The 24,236-nt window shown below is 39.8% G+C and overlaps 1 protein-coding gene across 8 annotated transcripts in view; it reads right to left on the reverse strand.

Moving 5' to 3' along the window:
* Positions 1-24,236, reverse strand: part of daam2 (dishevelled associated activator of morphogenesis 2) — a 135,531-nt gene that overhangs the window by 73,813 nt on the left and 37,482 nt on the right. For all 8 annotated transcript variants that reach the window (XM_030127317.1, XM_030127315.1, XM_030127320.1 and 5 more), the window contains 3 exons: positions 15,838-15,927; positions 6,622-6,696; positions 951-1,045 (listed from right to left, as the gene is read on the reverse strand). In XM_030127317.1, coding sequence (XP_029983177.1) covers positions 951-1,045; positions 6,622-6,696; positions 15,838-15,927 — 260 coding nt within the window. The remainder of the gene's footprint in view (positions 1-950; positions 1,046-6,621; positions 6,697-15,837; positions 15,928-24,236) is intronic.

Raw genomic sequence — 24,236 nt, forward strand, 5'->3', positions numbered from 1 at the left:
TAAAATTTAATCCATAATGGTTACTTCAGTGTCTTCAAGGTTGGACACACTTGAAATGGCATGTTGAGCCATTGTCATTCCTGGTCTAAAACACGGTTTAGTGTTTAGTACCACTTTAAAAACAACTTTGATGCAACTTTGTCTAAAGCATAGATTCAGATCATTACTTTTGGTGCACTGACTTGTTTATTTATCTGAATTCCATTAGTAGTGGTATTAGTACTGGTCTCAAAAGTTTTTCATTTTTAAATAAATAATTTAGAAATAACATGTAATACTATAAATAATGGGAATGTGACCAACTAATATGACTAAGAACTTTACTTAGGAGGCCAGATTCCTCCCATGTGACTAGACACTTCAGCATTGTTAATTTTACTGGCTTGGATATCGAAACATGTAAAAACTCAAATACACCAATGTTTGCCTAAACTTTGCCTAAAATCACACACAACCCAGACATGACCCAGACACTGAGGCTGCGTGGGTTTTTGTCACTCTACACATTACGTCTGTCACTTCATAGCTCCTCTTAGGAAAACTCAACACCCAGCTTTTATCCAGACCACTGCATCATGCAACTGGCTGATGGACAGCTCCAAAGAACCGCTGACAGGCAGAGGGAGGTGGTTTGCATTAGTGGACTGTCCAATGTCCTTGAATGTTACTTTGTGGGTCATAAGTGGTGCTGAACAGTCACTGATGACCATGTCAGTGAGAGAGGAGTTCAGATCTTAAAGTGTCTATCATTGGTTTTATTTCACTGAAAGGTTATTAAATGAGCTGCATCAGTTTATGCTTCCATGACAGGAGAGAGACTTCATGGAAAGCAAATCTTTACATAATTAAGAGTGCTTTACATGTGTAGTGTAGCGTAGTTAGTTAAACAGCAGGAATGCATGACTGAGTGAACAAAGAGCAATGAAAGGCTCAGAAGAAGATTCGCTCACCTCATTGGCTGAGTTCGAAGTGCTGTCTTCAGGTCCTCCACCACTTTGTTCCTCATTTCCATTTCCTCTTCATCGAAAGCAAACAAGGTCTGCATCTGTGCAAATGTTGAGAAATAAAATGAATATCAGTAAAAAAAAAAAAAAAAAAAAAAATGTTATGGCATGTGCCTCTGGCTAAAACACCCTCAGGCATTATTTTTCCCCTTTAATTAAGAGCTTTAAAAAGTACAGCAACAAAATGTTCATCTTAATTTGGAAGCAATATGACAGGAGTCTTACTCACATACTATATTTCATACCCTTTATGAGTGAATATATTTGTTTTGATTAGTCCTAGCAACAGATAATCAGAGCCTCATTAGAAGGCTTATGTTTCAGGTGCAATAATCAAACACATCATGTGGTTTTCTCCCTTTCAAAGTCATTTTCCTTTTAATGAACTGTTTGATGCTATACAATGTGCCAAAAAAGTCATGAGGGCAATTAGGTCCAATCAAGCTTACAACAAATAGGGCAAATCATAAATAAATACTTTGACCAGTGGGAGTGTTAATGCATTTCTGCATCACTTAAAGGCTTCCCTCAGCAACATCAAAGAGCTGCTGTGCTCCTATTAGTCAGGGCCACAGGGCTTCTGTTTAGCCTCTCCAGGCTTTTTCCATGGCAGTTCTCTGCCAAGTGCAATGGTTCAAACAGTGTGTGTTTTTGCAGTGGAGTGACGTAATCACTATAGCTGCCTATTAATTTGCCTGACAGTAGTGCTCAAATGTGACCCCATTTTCCAATCTTTGAAGAACACACACAGGTCAAATTTTGGGGGAAATATTCCATTGGCAAGTAATACCTTTGTGGACTAACAATACCTAAATAGAGCTGTCCCATGTTTGACTACCTAACAACAGCTCTGGTCTGTCCAGTGTGTGAGAGTGTTTAATCTAGAAACAGTGCAGTCAAAACATCCATCATGTCGACTTAGCCTCAAGTCCAGATGGTTCAGAGACCCTGTGCCAAGAAGTAAAAGCTCTGGCTCCTGTTTCTCTAAACGAATATGTTCATAGTCAATGGGAAGTTGGACACAACAAGTGTTGGGGGGGGTGAATGATTTGGTCATGCTGTGAGCCAGTTCACCGTGTCAATGAGTCTAGCCAAATGGCTCCTTCCTACATCTGCTATTTGTAAGCCCACACTAACCTGTGGCCAACATGCACATAAGGATACCATTATAGACAGTTGGTAAACCAGCAGAAGGTACCTCCCTAATTCTCTATTATGGGAAGTGCCCCCCAGAGTCACAACTATGCCTTCAAGCTACTCGTCAGTGTATTGTTAACTGAGTGAGTGATGAGTGCAGCTCATCAAAATCTTAATTTCCACCATGTGGGTCAATGATGTGCCAACAAGTAAAGAATGGAGCAAACTATATTACTTAGACAGAGGTACCAACTTATTTAACATGACAAAATGCTAGCAGACACTTATCTGATGTCGACATATTTGTTGGTAATGCAAAAGAAAGAAAGACATGCTAAGCAGTGCTATCTTCTGTCTTCACTACAATGTGAAGTTGCTGAATATTTCAGGGGTCTTTCTGTTACCTTTGATGCTATTTTAAAGCCATAAATGAAAAGAAAAAGACCAGTGATAGCATTAGCTTTTTGCAGTCTGGTTACTCATCACTAACCTGTAGAACTAAAATAAACAGAACTTCAAAACACTGAGGTTTTCTTTCCGCTTTTCTCAAGTATCATGTGACTGAAAATACCTTTTCGTGCTTTTGTCATTGCTAATGCAGGAAAAGTGCAGGTGATACAGATAAGATTAATGATGGCTCTGCTCTATTTCTGTGTCCCCAGCATAATTAGCATAATTAGTGGATGGAGGAACCAGGACATCATCCTTTGGTTTCTGAATTGTGGTTTTGAAGCTGCAGATGACAAGCTACAGGACCCCACGAGGTCAGAGGTGAGCTAATGCAAAGTGCTAGCTTACAGACTCAGTAAAATGGTAAACTTCAATGTATGATGTGATTTTACTAAGTCATTTCACAGTCTTGCTAGTGGAATCGATTAATAACTCCAGTGTAGCTGTCTGTCAGGGGAAAAAAGTGGTTTATTAAATAAACCAAAACACTGAAAGTCCAAGTCAGCTGGTGAGCAAGCCGTCACACAGACCTGTCAATCAAAGCCCAACACAGCAGGCATTAGAGCCCTCTATTGGCCCTGAGATCTTATTAACGGAGGAAAAACTGATCACTTATTAGAGGGTCCAAATACAATGGATCCCACTAGAATGACAACTGGAAAAAATAATTGAAATGATTAGTAATAGTATTTTAGAGTGAACTTCAATGGGAGCCAAACCCAGGGGCCAACAGTCATATTACAACTTTATGATACCTCAGCACTGAAACAAATTCTCCTACATATAATGTACCAATTGTTAATGCTATTAATTTGATTTTGTGCATTTTATATATTAACAACTCAAAACATCTCTTTTGAAATGGGGTTTTCATCATAAGAATAGCCTCACAAATTCTGTTTCTGATGTAAAAAAAAAAGCTTTAAAAAAAAAAAAAAAAAAAAAAATAGAGGGCCTGGAATATATAAAATTGTCTGCTGCCCAGTTTAATAATTTCTTTTTTTTTTTTTACACAGTGACACTAAAATAGAACACAATTCTTGGCTAAATTAAGACGCCCTTCCCGTTGCCTCTGAGTCAAAGCTCGTTTCTCTTAGTGTCGATCTCCACAGTTCTGGCCAGGTGCGAGCTCTGAAGTTCAGAACACTTGCTTGGACACAGCAGGGCTACAGAAACTCATGTCAGAGTCACGAGGATGTTTGAGTTATCACCCTGCAGCCAATGAACAAGCTCAAGGCTCTGACACAATTTTATGAATGAACATCAAGACACACAGTACAGTAATGTCTGCGGGCGGCAAAGTGAAAATGAGCTCATCCAATAACTCAGCTACTGTGGAAGGGCCGTCCCTGGTAAACTCACCCAGGAGCCAAGACATGAAGTCATAGACGGCGCAAAGCACCTCCAAAATTTAAAATGCTCTACTTGTCAAATGCTGTCTGGGGCACGGCAGTGGAGAAAATGGAAGATTCAGGAAAGGGATGAAATCAGTCGTTACTATGGTGAATAAGGCAGACTTGGCTCGTGGGAGGATTGAATAAAAGACTGATTATTCTACAAAAAGACGGCAATAATATACTTAAAGGGGTCATATTTTGCTAAATGCACTTTTATTATTCTTTGATACATTTATTTGCGTATTTGGGGACCCTAACAGTTAAAAAAAGTTTGAATTTGAACCCTCAGGTGCTGCAAAGCTATCTTTATATTCATTTTGGCAAAAGTCGAGTGGATTTCTAAAACCTGTTTTAATTCCTTCTTAATTCATTGCGTCTAACTAGTTACGTCACGACATTTGCACATATAAGGTCAAGACTTCCAACGAACATTTCTCTGAGTACGGCATAATTGTTTGTCAGCAGCAGCGGTTGTAGTCCATACTGAAAATTTGTCCAAACTTCGAGCCGATTACCTAAAATGTTCAGTTGTTGGTTGTATTAGCAAACACAAGTAGCTGAACGGGACAGAGCAGCACAGCCAACGACCTGGAAGGGGTGGGGCATGAGGTGGCTAATGTGCATTTAAAGGGCCGGCACTCAAAACGACCTTTCTGGTGTCATTAGTCAGAAATAGGTTTGAAGATGGACCAGTGGAGTTTAATTTATGAAGAATTCAGACCCAACCATAGCATTTACAGTTTATGTAGACCACAGGGAAATGTTTTAAAATGCATAATTCCATTTAAAAAAGCAAAATATCACTCCTTTAATAACCTATTTAGTCTATTATAGAATCACACTATCTTAATTTTCCTCAAACAAGTGAAAACAGGGATGCTATATACATACAATTTGGTCAACTTCATAATTTTAGAGGATCTAATTATACAAATGGAATGTAATATGCAAGATTATATTTTCAGAGAGGTCGAAGTAGAAGAATTCTTGTTTTTGTTACCATAGAATATGTACAGATGGGGTGAGTTGCCTCGTATAGTTGCGGTGCCATGTTTCTAAAGTACCTTAAAATGGAAGTGTTCTTCTTTTACTGTTTCATACTCTCATCTACTATGTCTGAGTGTGGATCAGATAAATATTCACTTAACTGAAGAGGCCAAAACAGACAAAAACAGGCTTTTTTAGTGGCCACTGTAGGAGACGTTGAGTGCTATCTGCAAAAAATTGGTTTTCAATATTTCCTGCAACTCTCTGCACTTAAGGCTTTCTTGAAAATGTTAGTGAACAGCTGGAGAAAAGTGGGAATATTTCATCATGTTGTCACCATTTTAAACTTATTTCCGGACATTTTTAAGACTATACAGCTCACTTGCCGATACTCCAGGTGCTGTCGTGAAAAAGGTAAAAGATGAGCTGAAACATAACCCTGACAGTGTGCCTGACACCTAATAGTGCAGAGGCTCTACTGGTGGAGTTAAAATTCTTGACAACTTACAAATCAGCACTTTCTCTCGACAACACTTAAAATACTGTGTACGCATTTGAGTGTGTGTTTGTGTGTCCCCTGACTGAGAACAACAGTAAAATGGTTTCTCCAGACTTCAACGCAAAGCCCAGGTACTGCACTGTGCAGAAAGAGCTTGTCCTCATCTCCTGAGTGACGCCAGTAAACAAAAACAGTTGTAAAAATAGCAACCTTCAACATGAGTTGTTGCTATAGGCATATTTGCCAGAAAAACAAACAACATGGCAATAAACAGATATTAAATGCCATAACTTCTTGGCTCTATGGTTATGATGATCCGCTTAAGTTATGGGTGAGCTTATGTTATCTGAATGATGTCTTGGAAAGACTTGTCAACTTGTAATTTGCCTGTCTGGCCAGATGGAAAAATCTATAATTCAATTAATATTCAACATCAGTAAGTGAAAAAAAGGTCAATTACTGAGATGAGATGCACATATGGAATTCCCAGACTGTACCTCAGGCACTAACTTGCTAGTCTCTACATTTCATCCTTACACGTCGTTCTTCAGGAGGCCCTTATAAAATCATGTTTTATGATGCTCAAACATTTGGGAGCCAACTTGCTGTCCATGTAAGGACTTGGGGTTAAAGGTCACAGTCACTAACAATGTCAGCGCCCCTGAATGTGTATGTACAAACAAATAATACTCTCATAGCAGTGCTTGTGTCTTAAATGATCCTGAGGTCATGGTAGAAGACAGTTTTGTGATGGTATCAAGCTGTTTTTATTGGCAGCTATTCTGGCTCAAAATAATGAATATCGTCGTGCTGGCTCTGCCTCATGTCTCTAACAGTCATTCCCACTGACTGAACTGCTGAGCATGTAAATGGCCTGTTTGTCATCTCGGTGTGTGTGAATGCTGGGGTCACAGCAAAGGAATGTGGTCATGCGAATATAACAAGCAGTCAGCAGGGAGACGATAAAAAAGCAAGCCAAGAGGGAAGTCTGAGAAATCTTGACTTAACAAACAGTGACCTCTGAGGAGTGGTACTCAGACATAAGTAAGTGAACTGAAGGATGCAGGAATAGTAGATTAAAGTTAGCAAGGAATACTAGCTCATCTATGAAATTTAGGTGGGTATCCAAAGCATGAGTTTGACTTACAGCAGCCATGGAGTTGATGCGGTCAATGTAGTAGTCGGGCCAGCTGGTGGCCAGCTTGTTCGGGTCCTCTTGTTCCTGTGGATCAAAAAAAAGAGAAAAAAGGCTTTATTATTGTCAAGAAACAAAGTGTTTCAGTATGGCTCTGCTTGTATGTTAAGACACTAAACATCCAGAGACTGTATGTAATGATGGACATCAGATATGGTAGTCCCTGATCCCAAAACCCAGACTACATTTACATGCAAATAATGGTCCAGTTTTGCACCCTTACTCTGAGAAAGACAACATTCCTAATAAGCAGTGTTGATGGCTAATGAAGGTGAATATTCAGCCATGCATAACCTGATTAAAAATAGTGTTTTTGAAAAAGGCTGGCATAGATTTGCTTATATGCATAAACCTGTTAGTATCCTGTCACATTGTTTAACAGTTGCCGTGTTTCTTCTTCCAACCAGAAATGTGGATCTTTGTTTGGATTCATCCATCTCTGCTAGAGAGGATTTCAACTCCACTCCAGCTGACTGTAAACAGGAGCCATGTGTGGAGGCCTGTAGTCAAACACGCACATTTCTGAATGCACGTCATACATGTCCAATGAATCCTCCTAAAACATTTCCCACATGCTGTTTGGAAAATGCACCATTAAGAAAAAGACCATTCAGAGCATCCTAACAGATTATTCAGTTTAGATGACACGTCATGTTCACAGTATTAGTGGAATAATAGTGTGTGTGTGTGTAAACATAGTCGTTGTGGTTACAGGACTGTGGACCATTTTGCAACTGGTGCATAGTAGAGATAAAGGAGCAGAACATGGAGAAGATGCTGAATACAAAATAGCATGAAGATTTTCAGACATAAATTTTTTGTGGGATCCAAATTCCACTGACCTTAAGAGGGCAGGGTTTAAAAATGACGCTACAAACGGCAACTAGGGGACGATCAAGATATTTTGGCTGCACTTTTAGAAAGCTGTTGTGTCATCCATCTTTTATGTACAGTGGGGTTTAAATCCACTGGAGGCCACATTTTAAATTCTGAACAAAAGGTAGTGCAGTTGTCTACTAGAGGCGAGATGAGGCCATTGGGACAAAGTTAACATTTTCAACCGAACACTAAGTTCATGGAAGCATCAAAAATGATGTGTATTTTGTTCAACGCCATAGCAGGATATGAAAAACAAAGCACCCTCTTCAGGATGTTAAAACACTATTGACTTTTAGTTTTGGTTAAATATTATGAAGATAATTTTGAAACTACTTTAATCCCTCCTTTTCTTCCATCCCTTCACTTTCTACCTTTACTTTCTACCTCAGTGTGCCTCTGAAATCTAAATGGATCAGGCACTCCAGTCCATAATAATTGGGTCACAACATCTCCGACTACTCACTTAGCTTTTATTGCACAGAGAAGGGGAAAGAAAGAAAAGAGAGGAACTGCCTCGAGAAACAAAGTGCACTTCGCATTAGTTTTCAAATAGGTCTGTCTGAGATCAATTTGTCCTGGCCAATCCTAGGAAGCGCAATGCCACAAGCAACCAAGGCACAGGGGAATACAGAGAGCATGTTCCATGTTCACATCTGGTCTTGTTTAGCCTGGGATTAGAGCGCTGGGGGAACGTTGTTGTTCTTGTTACTGTGTGCACGTCAACGAAAGTTGGAAAGTGTTGTGTGCCACATTAAGGCGCAATTTGATAGTTTTGTAAGATAAGAGTTACAATAATTCTTTGCCTGTTCTTTTAATCTCAGAATGTAGTTTCTGATGCATCAGTACATTGTAACAAATGTACTTGATTGATTCTTTCTTTTGCGATTCTCTTCCTAAATGCAGTAAAAACTTGACAAATTAATTAACCAAAAGATTGTGTATGTTGTCATCAGGGGCAGACTAAGCCTAGAAATCTTCACTTTTCATTTACAACTAGAGTATTCATGCAGCTGCAAGAGCTCATCAACTCCTCCTTGATATGGAAAATCAATATTTCATGCCTCTCAAATCCCCTCATTTCTAAAATATTGCTCTAATATTTGTGCTGTGGCACTGCACAGCAAAAAGCAAATTACCTTTTCTGGTATTAAGCCAGTGAAACTCTATTCAGAAATAACCTTGAACTGACTGCCCTGGAAATAAAATCTAATTATCATCTCCAGTAATCCAACAACTACAAGTCTGGACATAAAAATGCACTGCACAAACACAAAATCCATACACACTGAGGCAGGGCCATGCTGCTTCAGTGTAGACTTTGGGGTTGGTCAGCGTGGCTTTCAGCGCTCATAATGACCACTGTTTGTGATCGGCAACACCCGGTGCCAGCATTCAAGCTCAAACTAAAGAGCTGGAATAAAACTAAAACAATGGACCTCACTGTGCTACTGAGCGAGTGTTTTCACGCTGGCCGCCGTTTTTCACTACACTGCAGACACACTCAGGACATGATGCCAGACAGATCCTGACGCTAAGATTAACAACTTAACTGCTTCACTCTGGCCCTTTAGCCCAATTACAGCACAGACACACCCTCCCAAACATGTCAAGTCCAACGCAACATTTACTCTGGCAGTTTCACGAGCTGTAATTTTCCTCTTGTTTTTGGGACAAATGAAAAAATTATTACTACACGAGGTTTGTTTTTCAGGGTCGGAGTCCTATCAGTGTGTTTACTTTATGAATGTTCACCCTTTTGATCAAATTTCTGCAGCTGAAAGTTGCAGACCAGTTTGCTGTTTTCTTCATCAACCATTTTTGACTTAATTACAGTTGATGACTGATATTAAAATCTTTAGAGAAGATGCCAGACTCCACACAGTGGTGCCTTTTGAAAATGAAAAGTGTAGAAAGCATGCACTGCCTATAAATGGAGAAAATATATTTGAAAGATTGTGCATTTGTTTAAAGGATCTGACCCACATTTTATATTTATGTACAGTCTATATACTGAACATTCTTCTGCTTATGGTCTTCTTCTAAGCAAAAACATTCCAGTTACATGCCCTGCTGCGACAGTTTTAAGGTCAGTCCCGTCGTTCTATTACAGCAATTACACACTTACAGTGCACTGTACATTCCTCATGTCTGGGGACATTAAATATGATTTACAATCAGGGTTGCAGCAAAGCAGGACAGGAATCCCCAGCAGTGTATCAGGTATATTTCTGTAAGGTGTTACAACCATCTGTTGAAGGATATATTCTTTCAATGAAGACCAAAACACCCAGTGAAAGCCAGAGTGCAAGAATATTTCACTATGTTTTTGGCAGGCTATTGTGTTTGCAGAGGCACCTGTTAAAAGAGGATATGAAATTACATATTTCAGCTCCCTGCTGTCATGCAACACACCATTTCACGGATTTCAAATCTCTGAAAAGTTTTCACTGACAAATATAATTGAGTTCACAGATTGTAAAAATGTAACATGCATCCTTTCATGTCACAAGTCAGGAGCAACAGGGGGTGGAAAGCACAAAGAGTCTGTTTTAATGATGAGCAAGAGAGTGGGAGGTAAAGAGAAATGAGACTTACACAACACTAGAGCTGATGGGCTCCTTCTAAATTCAGCATGTGCTATTTCATGATCCTTTTGCACATATAAACGCCTAGATTACTATTAATGTGTTCTGCAGAACACAGCATGTAATACAGATCTAAGGGCAGCATACTTCTCTGTAGGATCTTGGCTTGGTCGTTGGTTCAAGTAGCCAAGAGTTCTGGATCCTAAACAGGCCATGGTCTATGCATTGCCTCTCAGAAACATGCTAACATGTTTCTTTGAGATCTCCAGTTTCTTTGGAGATGCTTGTCAGCCTCCTCACAATCTGTTCCCATGTGCTCAGAGAGGCCCGGGGGGACCCTGGCTCTAATGTGGGGACTCTTGAGGGCTGTTTAAACCCATGACAGCACCAGCAAGTAGCACAGTATAGTCCCAGCCAAGTGTATGTATGCTAGTGTTGTTCCAATTTAAGGTTCATATCCACAAAGGAAATTCTATATTTTCTACCCAAAGTCATTGATTCTGTTCAAGATATAAAGCATATGATCAAGTGGAAAACATAAAAAAACCCCACAAATATGCTCAAACTGTTAAAACTAACTCTTCTTTGACAAACCTCAAAAATAAAATGCTTCTTTCCCAATAACACACTAGTAGTACATTCACTCCTTTAATACTTTACTGAATATTCCTTTTGTACTTTTGCATATTTAAGATTTTGAAAGGACAGAACATTTTTCAGTGCAGCTTTGTGTTTTTTAGGAAGAGTAAAATATTTATGCAACATTGCACTTTTCTCCAGCATATTAAAAATCCACATCATAAAACAAGATAGAGAGCAACCAAGTGTTAAATTATACTTTCTGAAAGTTATGTCAATAAACACTAGTTCAGTAACTATCTGTCCATCCAACTCTCTGGTAAAACACTAATGCATATATAAAGGATATATAGTGACGCTTAGATGCCAATCTGGTGCATCCAGTTCCCTGGAAACATACAGACCATGCAGCTCCTATAAAAATGTGTTTTACAGCAAGACATTAAACAGATACAGTGCTTGTCATTGAAGTTTTTACAACTCTATATTCACTGCTCGATCTGCCACCTCTTAACGCTCCTTTGTGCAGAACGAGGGGTACTGTCCAACATTCCAAAGAACCAATCCCTCTGTGGGGAATATTTATCTATGGAAGCTGGGATATAAAATCTCACCTAGAGAGGCAGGAAATGGACAGGATATTGAATTCTGGAAGGTTATGTAATGACTGCTGTCTCCTACAGGTAGCTAAGACTGCACGAGGTTGAGCACATGTTCAGGCAGAATGTTTGGGTGAGGTCACATTAGTGATGGAGATAAAGCACGTGTGCGTAATAACCGAAGACTGCTGCCACTTCGCTCAAGGGCTACGTGCATATGGTACATGGGCCAGTTTGTGCTAAAGGTGCACTGCGTGGGGTTTATGTTGGCATCTGTTTTGTGCTGTGAGCCCGTCGTTTGTTGACAATAGAAAGCATTCAAACCAAATATCAAAAATGGATCTAATATTAGAAAGTTTGCAAAAATGAAATGCTGATATCTTCACTTTCAAATAGTTTTTGATGCTTATTATTGTGTACATATGACCCTAAATAACACACTGTATTCCCAGTGGCTTTAAATATAGTATGTTAAAAGTATGTATGTTAGATGAGGATAAAGTTCAGAGAATTTGCACCAGAAATCCTCAAGAGACACAAAATCCTTCTTTCAGAGAAAATGAGGACAGTAGATCATTGATCAGTGCAAGTTTTGTCAGTCCCTTGACACTGATAAATGGTCATATTGTGCGATTACTGGCTGCAACTACAGTGTGTGTCAGTGTAGCACTACTAATAGGAGTCAGGAGACTCTGTTTGGCTCCCAGCGCAGAGCAATTATTAGAAGGTATTAGATGTAACATCGTGTTCTCTACCTGCGGGCTGCTGGACACGAGTCATCGTTGCAAAAACAAGTATAAACACATGTACATATAAACACACAGATACACACACAGGTCGAGAATGCATGTACGCTCAAACAGGGAATCTGTGTTTGGATTATATGTTAAATGACCGTCTCTTCATTGTCACACTTGACTAAATGTGAAACCCACACTACATGTCTTTCTCACGTCCAGACAACCAGGACCCCTGGCTGTGGCTGACTGGGTGGCTGAGATCAGGTGAAGATACGGCTGAGTTATATAAAGCCCCAAGGTCCTGACAAGATGTTCTAGTTAGTCATGGTACAACAGAGGCCATATTTACACTAATTCCACCACTGACTCACATCAGCCAGAGACTGTAAGTATACAAGTGTCTGAAAAACCAGCTAAATATTTAATGTGGCAACAAGCAAGATCAACAAAGTTAGTAGGCATTGACTTCATATTTAGCTACTTGTGTTATCTGTGATCTTAATCCCTTGCAAATTGGAAGATCTGTAAAGTAAAAATTTCACTGAAAATGACCTACCCTATTTCAGTAAACGCAGAGGTCCTCTAATAATATTAGTCCTGTCTGAATCAACATCTATGTGATTTGGTAAGATTTGCTGTACTTTTTGTTTCCTCAATGCTTTTATTCTGTCTATTTCCTGGTCAAAGCAATGGCGGTTGTGCCAGTGATGATAAGTGAAAGTTTTAAAAGTGTATCGAGTGGAAATTCAGAGGGTTCATGTCACGATATAACATAGATATTCACTGAAAGAGCAAACTGAAAACCATCAGAAAAGTGACATCTCCTACGACAATGAGACAGATGACGTGCATCACAACTACAATAATGAACATTTTTCTGTCCTTCAACAAAGAAATAATGTTCAGGGAAAAAAAATCAGCGAATTCAACTAAAAACAAACTTATTCCATGTGAATACGCTGCATGAAACACAGACATGGAAGGTTCATTTCCAAATCACAAGAGATCCCCAGGTTTTACTAATCCTGTGTAACTTGGGCTCCAAGGTCTAAATCACGGGTGTCAAGTGGGTCAGTTAGTAAAATGCTCTCATAATGACTTACTGTACAAATAATGACAACTCCAAATTTCTCTCTTTGTTTTAGTGTAAAAAAGTAAAATAACATTAAAATGTTTATATTTACAAACACTTTCACAAAAAAATGTGAATAACCGAAAATGTCTTAAGAGAAGTAAGTGCAATTTTAGCAATATTCTGCCTGTTACTAATGTTATGTGCGTTTGTAGATCCACTGTGATCTGTAAGTTGTAATGCACATGTGCAAATGATGAACTGAGGCATAATATTGTTAAAATTGCACTTATTTTTCTTAATAAATTTCAGATTTTTCATGACTGCTCATGTTAACCATATTTTTAAAGGATTATCTGTGGATGTAAACATTTTCATAATGTAATTTAACTTTTTTCACTCTGGCAGACTTTGGATTTGACATTATTTATATGTTATTTTATTATTTTACTGGTCCGGCCCACTTCAGATCATACTGGACTGTAAGTGGCATGTGAAGTAACATGACTTGGACACCCCTGGTATAAATTAACAGATTTATTCATCTTTAGTTACTTTTTTATAATTATGTTTTACCAAATTAGTGTGTGGAAGTTTTGGGCAGTCACCTGAAAGCAGTTTATTCAATTATTGATGTATTTTTGAATTGTAAACAACATTTCCGAATAAAGAAAACCAGTTGCAGTCTAAGGCAAAAATCAACAGTGTTGGTGGTTGTAACACTTTAAGAAGCATGGTATTTTTCCTCAAGTATGCAGTCCATCATGTGAAGAAAAAAAAAGAAATCTAAATATGTGGTTTTTGATGGACAGCACCACAAATGGGAGCAGCACAGCTGAAGGGGTTTGCATTAAACGTGTTGACTAGTTTGTTTTGCAGGTGAACAAAGTTAGTTTGTCCCTTTGCAGTCCTCTGTGGCTCCGTCCAACTGTTATCTAACCACAACAACTGGAGCCATCGCTTGGCTGGAGGAAACAAGGGAACCAGTGTTTGTCGCTGACAGGAACGGCTGAGGGAAATTCTGCTGTCCTCTGCTCTCCATTCAAATCACTGTCATGCTGTAATTCTCAGGAACACTGGGCACTACTGTGTGGCGTGTTTCTGTGTGGGTTATGTCTGAATAACCTATAAGTACGCATTTTCCGACGTATACAGTGCGGTTCATGATGTCGGTGTGGGTGTGTGCATGTGAGGATGCTAATCATACGTTCCTGCCCACATATTCACACACAGACATGCAGATTATTATTCACTATTGCACGCCAGTTGTTTTTTTTCCCCTCATTCTCCATTACGCCGTCTCTATCCATGAATGAGGGGTTTGTTTGGTTTTTCCTCCGGCTTTCCGCTGTGCACCGTTACCCTGGTTTTGCTCTCCGTTTCCTGGCCTGAACACTTGGCTGTTTTTTTTTTTCACCTTAGCCTTGAAGAGGAAATGATTTCTGACTGGGAGAGATGGGGGAGGAACGACAAACATAATATATCCTACCTCTGAACCCAGTTCGGCTCACACTGCAAACCATATTGGGTCCAATATTCCCAGACTGTAGCCAAAATTTTGTTTCCACTACCTTCTACTACAACACAAAGGGTCCTCATAAACATCTGTGGTTGCTTCCGATATTAAATAACTGATATCAGAGTAATATTGAACTTTTCATGTGGGTTCAAATGTGCAAACGGATCGTGCCAAGAAATAAAGTATACTCTGCAATATATTCAAAAATCATAGAACACCACAAGTCTCTTCGTTATCATAATATATTAGAAGAAAGACTTTATCCTCCTTGGTTATTATTTTTACCTGTATTCCATTTCATTGTAAACTATTGCGGTTCTCCAGCTTCCATCCTTGCCTTGACATCCCTCTAAACACACTGTTATTCCACTGCTCTTCTTTTTCCTAGTAACTTAATACTGTCCTGCACAAGTACAAACTTTAACACATACAGGTGAACACAAGTGCATGCACACACACATATAAAGCAGTGTGTGTTTGTTCCTTTTTAAAAAGGTTGTCAGGGCCCATCACATCAGTAAAGTTGAGCCTGCATGCCTTGGAAAAGAGAAAGGAGGGGTCTGATCACCCTGCTTCCAACACTAAACCTTCAGCCAAAAAACAAATTAGCAAAGAGACACAAGGGAGGGTTTATAACTATTTATTCAATTTGCTATAGAAGGGGAGATTGGGGTGAATTCCCTTTTTCCTTCAAGTACCAGGTCATTTCCTGGGGGATATATGACCACAAAGTGAGACCAGAGTTGTTGTGGAGAGACAACGAAAGATGTTTTGGCGAGTGGAACGGGGTGAAAGAGAGGACTAACCAGAATGTTCAAGTATGTTGACATGGTAGGTTGACAATTTTTGCACAGCTCAAGGAAATTACTCGCTCCGATGTGGGGAGGGAAATTTGTAGATTTTAGGGTCATGACACATGGGCTGAGAGTGCACCATATGTTGTTTAAATGTGTGTGGATCTACAGTAATACATATACCACAGTCTGTGAGCAATATTGCGCAATGTAACTGGCATAATGGCCGAATATGTTTTTGTCAGCACAGAAATTGGTTGCTGGAAAGTGGGTTCACTTGTGGCTGAGCTAATTTAAAAAAGGTTTCTCTAACATTCATCACTGATAGTTTAGCTCTGAACTGTGGGCTCAGATAGCCAGTCAACAAAGGGCCAGCCAGAGACTGATAAAGATGTACTCACCTTCTTTTTGCTGCAGTAGATCTGCCATTTCTTCTCATCTGGCAGAGCAAACATGGCCTCCCGGTTCTTGTCTGTGAGGTCCAGTTCATCCTGCAACATCAGAGGAAGGGGTTTTAGAATTATGCTTAAATATGTTAAATATGAGTTGAGCCAGAATGTAAAACAAAATATGAGCAGGAAACATGTATTTAAAACATTTACAGGATTGACTGTCTCTATAGTATGCAACAAGCCATCTTTTTAGGATACAGTTCCCTATGTTAATATGTCCAAATACCAACACATAATAAAACATTGTAGCTATGGATGTAGATCACAGAGTGAGTCAAGTTTACAGAATGACATCTGATGGTCCAACCTTCCCACCATCTGACTGAGAAGTGGATTAAACAAACTACAGAGGAGTGTTTTAATATTCACCCCGCTGCTCTGCTCAATTCTTCAGCTTGGTACAAGGAGCCTCCCGCACCTTTTGAAATGCATATGAGCCCAGGAAATAAGTCTCTGTGTGCCACAGAGGAAAAGTAAAGTCTTGGAAAAATTGGGTGGATAAATCAGGATTTAGAGGAGAAAAGGAGAGAAGTAGAAAGGCAATGATGTAAAGGAAGTGGGCGAGAGGTGCATTGGTAGAAAAAAAAACTGTAGATGGTGAAAGAAGCAGAAAAAAAGGGGGTGTGTAGTGTTGGAAATCGACAAAGAAAAAGAGAGGATGAGATGCTACTGCACCAGGGCTTTGTACCGAAGCTCAAACTAATCTCATCATAATGGTTTTCTACCATGACGTCAGCCAGAAGTGCTGGGCCTCCTGGGCCCCCCAAAGTGAAGATGGCCACTGGTGCCAGAGGCGGGGGTCCCTTAAAGCTGGCCAGTAGAATCACAGGGTTTGTTTTCATCCATTCAGCTGGACGGGGTGGGCTGAGGTGGCCCACATTCCAAGTGTCCGACACTATGAAGAATGACATCATCTCTCAGTCCATTCAGTGGGATAACCAGTGGCAGCATTATTGTAGGTTTGGTAAAAAGGAAAAATCTGAAGAGTGGGAGCTTCTAGGGGGTCTAACACAGATAAAAAACATGAGGGGGCTTTAGAATCCTTAGTTAAAGCATTCCTCAGTTCAACAGTGGGAATTCAATCATTTATATGTGCCTCAGATCTTGAGCTGATCCCCCTGTGTTATACCTGCTTTACCACAGTCTTCAGATGTCCACAGACCATGAGATCTTTTAACTTTTTTGCAAGACACATTATGTGACATGGATTTAATAAACTTGGGTGCAACATCAGGTTTCATGTAGGCTACGCGACAAGTCAGTATACAAGAATATAACATCAGCAACATGCATTGTCCCTCGGAGCCACTCTGAACAATGAAGCTAAGCTGAGATTCAAGTCATTACAATAGTTGTATTTATGTGCATGGAAAGAACAGGAGGAGAGCCTGGATCCAGCCATGACTTGGGAACAGAGGCCAACTTAGAGACTGCTTCTGGAAAGTAGGTTGTTGGTTCATTAGTAAATATAGATCATAACAGCAGTCAGGTCATTTTGTCACAATACCATGAAGACAGCTGTTGTTAAACCTCTCACAGTGTGACAAAATACAACCATGGCCAAAGAAGTGTACCGTGTCAGTGTCAATGTTATGATTTATTACATTTTACACACAGATTCACAGCAGACAGCTCATTGTGGGTTCTGTTTAAATCCGTTATGATTGCTGCCACTGTAAATATATATATGCTGGCTTGGACAGTTGATGATAGTAAAATCACAATCCATCACCTTTTCTACAGTCTCCTGTACTGTAACATGCCAGACTTTTGCTGATAATCAATTTACATCACTTTTTAATCACCTTTCAACTGGGACAACCCAAAACAATATAGCTAACCATCTCACCTCTGACCGTGCCCCTCAATCTTTACAGATTTCAGCACCGACTTGGACCCAATCCCCTTTCCACAAGCTCAGGCTTAGAGATGAACACAGTGAAGCCAGCTGGTCTCTGGCCTGTGGCCTTGTTGCTGGGTCAAAGCTCTGCTGGCCAAGATGCTGCTGTTTGGAGGAGCTGATAGTGGGAGCTGGTGGGGGATATCAGTGAGACTGAGACCCTTGGATTTTAACCAGATGGGAGCTAAGCCCAACAGCCTCCTTGTTGCACTCTCAATCTAACTCCTTCTAGTTCTTGAGCCTCTCAATTCAGGCTCTTATATGGATGGTAGATAGTTGAGAGGCTGATACATGGCAGCAATCAAAATGAGGATTTAGGTGTCTATAACACACGTTATACAGTTGATGAAAGCAGCTAAGCTCCTCTCAAGAAGACTCTTTTTCTTAGGAAATTCCATTTAGAAATGGATATATGATTACATAAGGCTTTTACATAAGGTTTAAGGTGTATGCATGGAATGGTGGCAATGTCAAGTTAAGTAACAAGGACAGAGGTGAAAGCGAGTGGCAGGATGGACTAATGTACTCCATCTTCAGATTTCAGACTAAGGACTGCATGTTTTATGAAAAGTCGTGAAGGCAGGCATCTAGATGAATCTTTATACTTCCACTTATGTAACAGTCCAGTTTCTCCCTCCACCTGCACCCCCTGATAACTTCAAAACATTCTCAGGTACCACATCTGGAACACATGGCCTGTCCTCATGACTGAGCTGACATCCAAGAAACATGCACTCCTTCTCTTAATCTTCCAAAACAGAACCAAATCCTTTTTCACTTTACAGTGTAAAACTCTCCTGATGTGCCCCTGTGCTCCTTTGCCAGCATGCTTCAGCAGAGAATTTCATATAAACCAAAACTAATATTGTTACACCTGCTGCTTGAGAGGGCTCAGACCTCTGAACCATTTTCATATTTCCTCTAGAAATACCTACCAAGAAATGTTACAAATTAAAAAGTGGTGCTGTAATGGTTATAGGCACTGACTGTCTTGTGTGAAACTGCCCTGTCATTTAATTTCCTGCTTCTATAAAACTGAAAGGCTTCCTTAATGTGCTGAGATAATATGAGAGATATACTGCAAAGAGAGAAAGGTGACCAGAGAGGAAATCAAAACACCTTCTCTATATTGCATTTGGAAACTGATTTTGTACCATCCTTTAACAATTAAAAGAGGGCAATTGCTTGAACCTAATACAATGAAAGTGTATTATGAATCATGTCATTTCGTTTTAGAAATTGTAGCTTTTCTCCCTTTGGACTAGAGGAGGTTGTCAACCTCACATCTGTAAGTATATGATGCTAAACTGTGGATGGTATCTTTCCCCGCTATGACTAGACCACCAAAACAAACCACATATTCTGTATTAACTAGTTAAATCGTGTGTTTAAGTAAAACGTACAAAATTCCATCTTGTCTGCTTCATGCTACTGTGCCTGCTCGATACAGGCACCATCTTTGTTTATCAGCAGTACAGGTGTAACTGCCAATTTAGACTGTGTAGTACACTGCCAAGCCAGAAAATAGTCTCAACATGGATTTAACTAAACAAATAGGTGATTGTCTCCCATTGGGTTTTGACAACAGAGATTAAAATGTTTCAGCTACAACAAGTTCTTAAATAGTACCTGATGCAGTGAGTATCTTCTCATTTCTTAAAGAATCATAAGTTTCCTGTAGAGCATAAAGATTGGACTGTGTTTCAGTGGAAAAAGCTCATATGGGCTGATGAGTTCATATTGACCCTGGCCCATACATCAGGGTGAGAAGAGAGATGAATGAAATTATTACCCATCATGCCTAGTGCCTATTATCCAAGCCTGTGGGGGCAGTGTTATGATCTGGGGTTTCTGAAGTTGGTCAGGTCTAGGTTCTACTACATTTTGACAAATAAGAGTACAATACAACAAAATGATATCAAATGTAGTGACAGTGAACATGCTGATCAAAACAACACTGCAGTGAATGTGTGCCATAATCTTTTTCTTTTTTTTTTTTCCCTCAATGAGGTTATGTAAGATAACTGTGTTAAAGTATATCATCTGACCATGTAACTCACCTACTCACCAAAAGTCTTCTTATTGGTAAGAAAAACAACACTTAAATACCTTTTGCATGTTGTAAAAAATGTTGCATGTTGTCCTTTACATGCCAACATTTCAAAACTTCGGAAATCTGATTGTAAAGTTAAAGCAAGCATTTAGTTAACAACTGCATAATGCAGGCTAATACCTCCAAGGGATTATGACGATGAAGCACATCCATAAGTCATAGCTTCTATTGCCACATAAATTAAGGTGTGTGACGTTGTAGGAGTCAGACAGATACAATACATCTGTGGGAGATTTAAAATATTTACCTTCACCATATGGTGAAGTAAAGTGGAGGATGATTTGCATCCAAATGTGGGGATGAAGTCAGACCAGCCTGGGAAAACATAAATACCTGCTACTGTTGTTTAGATTGCTCACGAATTACAGTGACAATGATAAGTGTATGGAGAAACAGAGGAGCAGAGGCGGAGAGTACAAAGAAGTAGGACTGCACAAAATAGGACTGAAATCAATAAAGCTAAACTGCAGGAGCTGCAAACATAAGATTATAAATTAAGCATTGTTGTCCTATACTGGTGTATGAGTGTGTGCGTGTGTGTGCGTGTGCGTGTGCGCGTGCGTGCGTATGTGTGTATGGGTGAATGTGAGGCTTTGTAAAGCGCTTTGGGCACCATGAAGGTGTATAAAATGCACTATATAAGTGCAGTCCATTTACCATTTATACACATGCCTCAGCTCATAGCTCAAACAATAAAACACTTGGACCGGTTGATTAATTGCCCAAATATATTTCAATAAATTTTTAATTTATCACTATCTGCAGATATTGTCTATAGCTAATATAAGGCTTCTCAACTGGAGACAGTGACTTTGAGAGAAAGTGATCAAAACCTAGAAACTGTATGAGAATCATCTAGATGTTGAACAGTTAATTTAACTGTTCAAGATTTACTGTGGAAACTAGTTTGGTTTTTACATCCCGAATTAAAGGTTAAATGTAATTTACTTTATTATCCCCTTACATACAGTACATAGCATTAGCATTAGCACAGACACTTATAAGGAGCAGTGAGCTGCCATTGACGGTGCTTGGGAACTCATTCCAGATCTTCATCAGTAGCTCGATCAGGGCCCTGACAGGACGATGAACCTGCATATACCTGTTTTTAATGGAGGGGGAAACTGGAGGGCTCAGAGGAAACCCTTGCGGCAGAGAGGGAACAGGCAAACTCAACACAGAAAGGCTCCAGACCGACTGGCTATCGGCCTTTTCCTGCTCTAAATTATCATTATTATATAGCCCTTTAAAATTCGGTCACCCTCTACTTATATTGCAATCATAATATCTGCAACCTGATATTTCAGCATATTGTTCAGTCCAGGCTGCACGTGCATTCGGGATATATATACAACTTGGTGTGTGCGTGTTTTGAGATGAAGGAAAACTCACACAGAAATGCGAGGGAGACTACAGGAAAAGGAGGGAAGTAAATGAGTAGGTGTGAGTGAGTGACACAGGAGTGGGAGTAGGTGTGTCTTTGTGACAACTGATTGAGAATGTGCGAGGCTGCGCCTATAAGGGAAATGTGTGTGGTCCAAGAATGACATCCTCTCAGCGGTGTGCATGTGACTTTTCCACAGTGAATTTAAATGTCTTTAACTCGTGTACAGCACAGACTGACACATACTCTCACATGTGCATATATACTGTATCTCCTGTAGCGGTTTCTGGGCGAGACAGGAAGTTAGAGGAAAGACAAGCAAGATGGCAGGAAGTCATATGAAGCCTCGGGGGGACTCACAGGAAGCTGTAGCTGCCATTATTGACCTCAACGAGATTCAGGGAGTTTGTACGCGTCCGACTTCTAGCATTGGACTTCTATGTATGAGGCAAAAACTAACTCATCTACCACCATCAATAAGAGGTCAGCAATTACATTAGATGCATTATTTCCACAGTAGACCTCCACAGCCCAAACACACACAGTGAGCTTGCACCATTTAGCAGCATTAAGATGAGTCATATATCCTCTCTTTGATGTGTCATTCAGTAGCTAGCTGTTATTCTGCTGCCTCTCCCCTCGTCCAAACAAGGCTTGACCACTTCTGTGATAAGGTTGGCTCGGGACAATGAGAGCTCGGCTTTAGAACGGAGGTGGGAAGTGGGAAGCCGGTACTAAAAGACAAATGCGAGGGAAGGAGGGAGCGAAATAAAAGGAAGAGAGGGTGCATCCCAGGGCGTACACTGGGGAGGAAACTTGCTCCCAGTGGCTCAGAGGGTGGAGAACATTTCCATTCCTTCTTGTTATGCAACACATTTTTGATTTGCGTCCGGCTGGAAAGTCACACCGGAGGGAACATTAGACGTAGATTTATGTTTAAAAAGGGCCTGCAAACACAAGTAAATCAAAAAGGCTAATATTAAGGGTTGTGATTGTGAGTCTTATAGAGTGGATGACATTAATGGTTGTGCACAGACCAAGGGCCTGACACTGGACATCTGGACCACAGCCCAGAGTGGCTGGATTAAATCTGTCCCAAATTACCAGACAGAGAAAGATAGAATAAGGCTCCCGCATAGGACAGACACCACAAAGTAGATAGAAAATAAAGAGGGCAGAGAGAAAGCACTCTAATCTGATGTCTGCCAGTACTGTACTTGCCAGATGTTGGCCTAGCAGAGCTGATTCTGTCGCGCTAATATGGATAGACTGTAAATCACATCTTCTCTTAGCTCTAATCACAGCAACTCAGACAAGTGTGTAAATACACAAGCGATATGGCTGTGGTTTAAATTGAAAAACTCTTTACTTCCATGTTGAGGGGAGCATTTTTCTGCAATCTGTATGCAAAAAAAAACAAAAAAAAAAACGCAAAGCACAAAGATGCTGAGTCATCTTTGTCGATCACCTTTCAGTTCAGTTCTATTCCACTGCATGTTTTCCAGCCCCTGGGGTTGCACTGTATCTTTGTTTTTCTCCCTCTTAAAAATGTGTGTCTCCACCAGTTCAGTGGCACTCTGTTGTTGGGTGCAGGCCTTTATAAATGTGTTGACACATTGGGACCATATGCAGACCTTTCCGCAGTAAATGCAATCTGTTCACTGCTATCAGCTGAAAAGTGTAAATGCCAGTCTGGCTGTCCCCAAACAACCTCAAATTCTGGTTTCTCTTTGAAGAAACAGAAACTGCATTTTGGTTTACCAACTACCACCAACGAAAAATGTAACCAAGCATTTGAACAAACTTTAATAAGAGAGCAATTTGACATTATAATAAAATGTTATTAGCAGGGAATTGCCTGATAAACAAAAATAAAACTGCCATTGTTCCTGAAACACTGCCAGATTTCACACATGGCCTGTATATATGAAGTATGCGTGCAAGACTTGAAACACTGGCGGAAAAAAAAAAGGTTTAAAATGCACCCTGATCCATAAAACAGAACCCGGAACATTTGCTATCAGGAAATTCTGTGGCCAGCTGCAAATGTGTAGTTTAATTGATGCAATCCATTAACTCCTCTGATGTGGTCTTTGTTCATTGTGTCCAAATCAGTGGCGATTGCTTCCAGGTTCATTTGCATCAGTTTGTCAAGTTCAGTATTGGCACGAGAGGCTTTCACGTGGCAGACATGGAAGCAGGAATACTGCTCAGAAATTCTCTAGGATGAGTTGTTGTATGTTTGGAGAGTCTTTGTTTACACAAGGGAAACAAAAATGGATCCCACACATGCTTATTCTGCAATATTAGTTCTGTAAGCTACACACTGACGACAATAAGTCATCTCAGCACATGTTTTTCCATAAAGCAGCAGAAAAAGTGGTGGAGGTTGTTTAAAGGTTATATATCTGTGAACTCCTTGAATTCATACGTTTAGGAACTGTATAGCAAAGAATAGAAGAAGGGGTGAAAATGCATAATTTTGTTTTTAACCCATAAAGACCCAGTGCTACTTTTGTGCCAGTTCCCAAATGAATTTTTCTCTATATGTAACCTTTCTTACGTGATTTATCACCATTTATTATAATATCCTTTGTATTTTATGTTTTTTTTTCAGTGAAAATCAAGTATTTTCCTAAATTTAATTTACTTGTTTAAAGTTGAGGGTTATTATATCAAAACAGAAGGAAAATGAAGAAAATTTACTTTTTCAGCAAAGATATCAATAACTGAATGTAAAAACAACCACTGTTACTGCATAACCACTCCAACCACTGTTATTTGTCAAACTCCATGGGTTTTACTGGTGAATCAATGTTGTAGAGGATGACGGTGCTTCCATGGTAACTACGGAGCCTCTGAACATCCAAATGGGTCATATCTGATGACCATGAAAAGATGACAAACTGTATTTTACACCAACTATTTACATGGATTGATAGCAGCGTTTC

This window comes from Sphaeramia orbicularis, chromosome 22 (assembly GCF_902148855.1).
Source record: "Sphaeramia orbicularis chromosome 22, fSphaOr1.1, whole genome shotgun sequence".
NCBI classification, from domain to species: Eukaryota; Metazoa; Chordata; class Actinopteri; order Kurtiformes; family Apogonidae; genus Sphaeramia; species Sphaeramia orbicularis.